The sequence below is a fragment of the Telmatherina bonti genome (assembly GCF_933228915.1).
Source record: "Telmatherina bonti genome assembly, chromosome: 4".
Lineage (NCBI taxonomy): Eukaryota > Metazoa > Chordata > Actinopteri > Atheriniformes > Telmatherinidae > Telmatherina > Telmatherina bonti.
In genome coordinates this window covers 27313978-27321898 of record NC_136622.1, presented here as the reverse complement: position 1 = coordinate 27321898, position 7921 = coordinate 27313978, and the positions used below count along the sequence as shown (strand labels likewise).

Sequence of the window (7921 nt, the reverse complement as noted above, 5' to 3'; positions counted from 1 at the left end):
AGAGCTGAATCTGTCTTGCTGACCTGTGACAATCCTCTTGCACACATTCACTTCCAGCCAGCCATCTCCAGCAGCACACCATGTAAGCTGTCACTCATTCCCTGCTGCACTGACCCCTGTCAGGCCAGTGTCACTTTTGGAGGACAGGGTTTTGTGCCTATCCACACACACACCGGCTATTTCATTTGTTTGTTTATTCCTTTTTGTCGCTTTGTTTTGCCATGTCTGCCCCCATCCTGTCTGTCTTTTATTCTGTGCTCCCAACACGTCCCTGGTGTCACAGTCAGATGTCTTGTCTTTCAACTTGCCACCTCTGGCTACTTTTCTATGAACACAAAGGTGCAGGATTTCAGCTGTCAACACATCCAACCTCAACTTTCGTTTAGTATTACTGAACTTTGGTGAGACTCTTCCCACTCTTTTCCTTAGATCATTTGTTGTTGTATCAATTATCTTTTAATTAAAGCATGAGACAAGATATAATACAGAATTATGATGTATGATTCTGCTAATTTATCACTTAATCTATGTATTATTGTAGAGCTTTAAAGCTAATCATCAGTGTGATGTAGACTTACTCTAACATGGCTTTTCATTACCACAAAGCATAAAAACACGTAAAATAGTTTCTTTTTCTGCATCAGCTTCCAGGCTGTTTTGTCTGCACTCTGAGCAAAAATAGTTTGAACAGGGATGTCTGCTAAAATCACCTCCTCATAAAAGTTTATCTGAATCAGACATCATTCTTTTCTCATGTTCTTCAACTCATCTTTGGTACATTTTCTTCAATCTAATTTTTTTACATCAGTCAGGGAAAAAAAATGCATGTCGTAAAGCAAATTCAAATCACATCTTGCTAGAATGCATCCTGCCATCCTGACAGATTAATTCTCACGTCACAGCCAGGCGATCAGCTAGTCAGTGCTCAGTTCTCCAGTCCAGTGGTGAGCAGCTACATTGGACAATGAATGAATCGCTTCATATGATATAAGATTCATCCATCCATTTTCTTAACTGCTTGTTCCAATTCAGAGTCGCAGGGAAGCTGAAGCCTATCCCAGCAATCATTGGACGAGAGGCAGGGTAAACCCTGGACAGGTTGCCAGTCCATCACAGGACCAACACAGAGAGAGACAAACAATCACTCACATTCACAATCACTCGTAGGGACAATTTAGAGTGACCATTTAAGCTGATATGCATGTCTTTGGATGGTAGGAGGAAGCTGGAGAAAGGAAACCCAGAGGAAACCCATACAACCATACACGGAAAGAACATGCAAACCACACAGAAAGGACACTGTTCAAACCTCCCCCAAGCTGAGCCTCGAACTAACAAACTTCTTGTCGTGCTTACCATATGTCACCAGATAATATATTATGAGTTTGGAATATGTGTGAGCAGAATACATATTTGGGGTGACATAAACTGTAATTCTGAGAGGGAAATAGTTTTGACAGCATTTAGTTTCAAACAGGAACCTACAATGTGAAAGAAGGTATCCTTCCCTCAAATGTTTGTCTATTGATTTAGCATTTTCCTTATTTTTAACACTGTTGGATCATTTGGATAGATTTTAAAATTCACAACAACTAAAATAAATGCAGCAGAACCAGAATCTTTCTTACATTATTAGAGCCTGGTATTACCCAATCATATCTTAGTGTAACCTTCATCATGGATTGTAAAAAGTTTTACTTTCACTTCTAAGGCTTTCCTGATTAATTTACAGTTGATGTTATCTGATTGAAAAAAAATTTCATCATATGTAAAAGATAATTTTTGGTTTATAAAAAAAAAAAAAAAACTCGATATCTAGACTGAATACTCATTTGAAGATGAAGTGGGTTATGGCATTGCAGCTAGACCATGAAGTGGATGCTGGATGAGGATGCAAGACACATCCCACCCTGGCAGTCTGAAGCATTCAGGTGAGGTTGATAATCCAGGTTTATAGTAAACTCTTACACAAGGAGAGGGATGAAACCCCAGACAATTACTTGAGACAGAAAGCCTGACAAGTTTCTAAAGGTCTCCATGTCAGTGAACAAATTTAATTTCTACATAAACAAATGCAACTAAAAATAAACTCTGAAAAAACATCACAAGATTTAATAAAATCTCCCAGGATCTCTTGGCTTGAAGTCATCTCTGATGGAGTCTGGTGAAGTGACAAAGTTGCTGTAGTTGAACGACTTAATTAATAACATTAAATAAGGTAAAGATGAGATGGGGGATTGTATCAAATCAAAGATTCAACGTAAAACGCAGGTTTCCTTAGCAGGACAATTTTTAAATAAACAGTAAAGTTTAGCATTTTACATTAGCTAGGCAATTTTGTTTTTATGAGGTGGCGGATATGAGCTCAGTTATTATAAATTATACTAATATGGATAAAGCGATGGATTTGTTTTAATTGGATTGTTATTACACTACAGTTGATTTTAATAAATACAAAAAATTAGCAAAGGTTGCTTTTCTGTAAGCCTGGGGTCTTAGCATCCCAATATTAAAGCACAGCATAAATAAGAGTCTGGATGCTGAATTGGTCCACCTGCAGTTCAGGCTTCTGACAAGATTAATGCAAATTTGACATCCATTTTGCATCCTATCCATACTCTGAGCCCTCTTCAGACAGTAAAAGTCAGACTTCTGACTTCTCTGTCATTCTGTTCCTTTGTCTCTTTCTTTTTCTTTTCTTTCTCCCATAATGTCCTCTGTTGTTCCTTTGGTGAACCAGTCATGGTGAGCTGTCAAAACAGCCAATTTGTTAATATTGTTGCTGGCGTGTGCTACAGTGTGTAGATCATAATTCAGCTGTCAAATGATGCAGTGTCCTGAAAGAAAAAAAATTGAAGTGTGGTTTCTCAGGCTTGGACAACAATAGTCCCAGGTATGTATGTAATAAATGTAACTGGGTTATCAAAATGAGTCAGAAACACATTAGTTTAAAGGTCCCATATTATGTAAAATTCCCTTTCTAAAGATTTTCTAACAGTCATATGTGTCTCCATATCCTGTGTATGAAGCCCAAACATAAGAAAATTCTGTCACCTCTCTCATTTGCTAGTCCCACTTTATAGCTAATTTGTACTCAAATTGGAAAGTCTGAGATCTTTCCCATGATGACTTGATGAGGGGGGACAACTGCTCCCCTCATAGTAGATACTGCCATTGACCAGACCTCTAGGCTTGCTGAGCTTGCCTTCTAAAGTCACCAAACAGGCACCAGCAAATGCAGCATCCTCTCCCTTTTCAATGTTTTGAAACTGCATGATAACCTTTATTTTGATTGATTGGCACAAACGCTGTTTGTATCATTGGTCATTTTGATTGATTCCAATTCAAATCCAAATGATAATAAATTTATTCTTGGTTCATTCTTGATTATTAAGAATTCATAGTCACTGTCATTGGGATTAATAGTTTAAGAGAATTGAACAAAAACGGCATCTGCATGATTTTTCTTTTACTTCAAAGCTGTGTGCAGTGGATACTTTATTAATGTTTCACGTAACATAAGTTACTATGGTGACATATGCTGTCCACCTATGTGATAACAGACACAGAAACCTAAAACTGCAGCACAACTTATCACAAAGTTTTTTTTGTTCACTGGAAGAGTTAACCATGACTGTGAATATATTTCAACACTACCTTAAATAAACGGAGAAGAGAAGCTAATGATTCACATCATCATCTGTCACTGCACATGGCGTGCACTTAACCTATCCTCTTCCTGGGTAGACTCTGAACAGAATATCAATTGTTAAGATTTCCCAGCCCTGGAAGACTCTGATAGGGATCTTTTTTCATGAAGGATGAGAGTCAGTAAAAGAAAGAAACTGTTTTTTAATCATAGCTTTAGAGTGATGTAAAGAAAAGGCCTAATTGCTGCTACACTTGCAGCAATCACTCCATCTGCCTTTATTGTTCTCCATCTTTACCAAGACGATGCCAAATTAGCTGAACAGATCTTGTTGAACCACTGGGATCAATGAAGAAAGCCTCATGATGTGGCCACCTTCATTTCACCCACTAAAGCATATGTTGGCACTTTGTCCAGGCTAAAATCAAACAACCGATTCTCTGGTTGTTTTAATTAGTTCCCTTTAGCTTGTCCTTACACGCTTTCTCTAATAGTAGAGAGGTGACCTACATGACAGGTATAAGGAGGGGGATGTGCACACAGTTCAGATACATTTTAATTGTACCACTGTCACTTTCTGTGGTCATTTCGGGCAGAGCGAACTCACTACATGACCAAGGATTGTCTTTGAGCTCGCAGAAAATAATTGTTCCTCCGTAACCAAGTTTCACTGAAGCTTGTGCTATTTTATTCAACACTTTTCAGACTCCTTTTGAAAAAAAAAAAATCTTTTTATTAAACATGTTTTATGCAGAATTGTAGAAATATGAGCTCTTGCTGTTCTTACTTAAAAAAGAAAAAAAATGGATTATGCATCAAACTGTTATGAAGACTGACCCTTCCTGATTTATTAGATGTGACAGTACACTGATAGCATGGAATTATAGTACTAAATACTTCTGTCAATGGTGTGGCTTGTCTGCAGACTGGACAGACAGCTTTATAAGGTTTGGATTTAAGTTTGAGTCTTACTGAATGTAGATTGAAAAGTGTCATATTTTGCAATATTAGGTTTACTGGAGTCAAAATGAATAAAAATACAAGCATCTTCTAACACCAACATATAGGCTACTCTAAGATATCCTAGCAGACAAAGCATTCTAAGTTTTTAAAGCTTCAAGCAACTTTGCCATGCATAATTTGCACAATTTTTACATCCTCATTTGTGTGATCTAATGTTGTCCCAGTGCACAAAAATAATTTAAAATAAATTTTTTTTAAAAAACTGATATCAACGCATTGTTTTAACCCTTTGATGCATGAATTATGAAAAAATATGCCACATTTTTTCCACATTTTCCTTCTACAGACATGTACAGACACTTTTCTTTGTCTTTAATATCATTTGACATTTTATTTAGTTTATTTATTCTACATTATAAAAGAATATATTGTCATATTTGTAGAATAGAAATATACTACAAATATTGACAAGTATTTTCTATCACTAAGGTAAACCTGATAATTATATGTTTTTGAATATATGAAATATATTTGTGTTTTCTTCAGTGAGTAGCAGTGTATTGGGTGGCTCTCCTAATGTCCATTGAGGTGGTAAAATTGCAAATATTATATCCTCACTTATAAAAATATCAGAAAACAGCTTTTAAACAGTTGTCCACTGTAGTGGACACAATGCATTAAAGGGTTAAATGGTTCCAAATGGGCACATACATGAGATGAAAATACATACATGAGATTTTTTTCCAGTCAGAACAAAGTAGCTATCCACTTATTTTTCCATTCTTTCCACTCTTCTTTTTATATCATGTTACTGACCTGTTGCAAATAGTTTCCCTGAGACCTTGTGTGCTTTTCTTCTGCTTCTGATACCATTTATTGTCACATTTTATTTGAAGTTTAACAATTTGATAAGCACAATGTTGCGTTTTGAGTTCTTTGAGGTTTTTTTTTTTTGGGGTTTTTTTAAAATGTTTTTTTCACTGTACTGGAAATCTTGATTTATTTTGGCTTTAGAGAAACTTGTAAAAACTTGGAGTCCTCCCTCTGTTACATTCAGCAGGGCTGCATCGTGAAAAGAATGCTATTTTATGTGCACAAGAGCCAGATGGGTTCAGCTGTTCTGCTTCAGCCCATACGTGACTTTAGGGTATGGATGACAAATATGAGTGGTCTTTATCGCTCAGCGACTCATACTGGCACCAAATATGAGGCGGTCAGGTCTTTTAAGAAGCTATTGACAAATTTTGCCTTCTAATAATGCAACAAGTGCAAAAAATAGAAATATTGTTACAGTAAAACTCAATAGATTTTCTTTTGAATGGCTTACCAATGGCTTAAAGACAATAAGTTCAAAACTTGCATAAATAACTATTTTGTCTACACTTAAACAGTTTTATGAATGAACTTTTGTTAACCACCTAGCATGAAGATGTTATCTGTCTAAGTTTATTTTTCTGATGCCAAACTGGGCAGCTGCCTCTGCAGGACGATCATTCGCCACATTCAGTTGCGCACGACTTGGTGACATCAATGGAGACGAGGGATCCTAAAAAATTACTCCAGCGTTAGTGTGACGACAGTGACTGGGAAGTATAAATGCAGAGCCGAGAAGCTGTCAGCTCATACCTCTACACTTGGCCTTAGGGGTCACCAACCGCTGCGTGAGGCTGAGTGCAACTATTTTCACTGCTGGTTGTGTCAGAAACTATAGGGGCGAGGAGTTTGGATACTTCTTGGGTGAATATGGCGCATTTTAGATCATATGTTGTTTAACGCTTGTGATTTGTTTAAATTGTGGCTAAATTTACGATTCAACAGGCAGCATTTGCCTTCATTTTGTCCATTTTTAAACAGACTGTCTTTTTTCGTGAAAGGAGTTTTGACTGGACACATTGTCTTCTAATAATTCTTCGATAAGCATAAAACTTAGGCTGAACTTATCAGGACATTTTCCCCATATCAGTTACATTTTTGTGATATTATTTCCATATTTCTTGAAACAGACTAACAAACTCCATTACCATGAAGTCGGCATGCCTGCTCATCCTGGCGTTTCTCGCGATTTGCAACTTGGCGGTTTCTGGAGGACAGGGCATCCCTTCTGAGGACACGACCCGGAGGACCACCATAGACGACATCATTCTACAGAGAGCAGAAACTCTCCTGTTACGGTCCATTCTGAAAAAGCTGCAGGATGAAGATGGCAGAAATGGTGCGTATAGCCACATCATGTGGATGCATTTTCTAGCAATACGAGGATTTCTGACTTTGATGTGCATTTTTCTTGATGTTTACTTGACATTAAAAGGTGTTTGTTATTACCACGATATCAACATTTGGTCTGTTTTGTGAACAGTTTCTTTAAACTGCATCGTGTTCTCAGTATGACACTGACAGCTTCTGCGTAAATGGTGCGTTTGGATAATATAAGTTCAAACATTCTAAAAGTTAGAATAACATGAATTTAATTTAAAGGAGTCAATGAAAAGTTAAATGAAATAATCATACTTCAGTGTAATGATAAAGTTCAAGGAACGTGGACCATATACTGTCCATTTGTGCGCAATTTACGCACGAGGTAGCTGTGCAGCGAGAACCCTTTCTTTTCATGTGAGCTGAAATTAAAAGTAGACTTGGTGTCTGTTATGGTAATTATAAAGAAGTCTTTTACCGTTTTTCTCTCTAGATGGATTTTTCTCTCAATCAGAACTGATGACAAAAAGACAGCACCCTGGTAAGAGATACATCGAGGCTTTGGAGAAGCGGCAGCACCCAGGCAGGAGAGAAGAGGATGATGACGAGCAATACTTGGATGTGCAAAAGAGACAGCATCCAGGCAAACGAGAGGATGAAATGCACCTGTTCATGGGGCTCCAGAAACGGCAGCATCCAGGAAAGCGCTCAATGACAGGAGACATTTCAGAAAGTCCCGTTATACCGATCAGCGAACTTTCCAAACGGCAGCACCCAGGCAAGCGTTACCTGCTGCTGCACAGCAAACGCCAGCATCCAGGTAAGCGTAATCCCGAGGATGAGGACGACAATGAAAACTGGGATTCATCTGAGGAAGAAGAAGAAGATGAAGACCTCAAAGAGTTGGAAAAACGTCAGCATCCCGGAAAACGGTTTTGGGATAACGGAAGTCCGGAATTGGGCACAAACAGTCCCTGTGATGTTTTGGACTCTGAGAGCTGCAGTAAAACCAGCTTGTTGCTCGACCTTTTAGACAACATTAATAAGAGTCACGTTGCTGAGAAAAGACAGCACCCGGGCAAAAGGTTTGCACCAGAGGAGGATTTAGTGAAATGA

The 7921-nt window shown here is 37.9% G+C and overlaps 1 protein-coding gene across 1 annotated transcript; it reads left to right on the top strand.

Moving 5' to 3' along the window:
* Nucleotides 1–6634: 6634 nt before the first annotated feature.
* Nucleotides 6635–7921, top strand: trh (thyrotropin-releasing hormone; the record flags this gene model as incomplete). Its single annotated transcript, XM_079238923.1, has 2 exons — nucleotides 6635–6824; nucleotides 7299–7921. 2 exons carry the CDS (start codon nucleotides 6635–6637, stop codon nucleotides 7919–7921), a joined length of 813 nt encoding a protein of 270 aa, XP_079095049.1.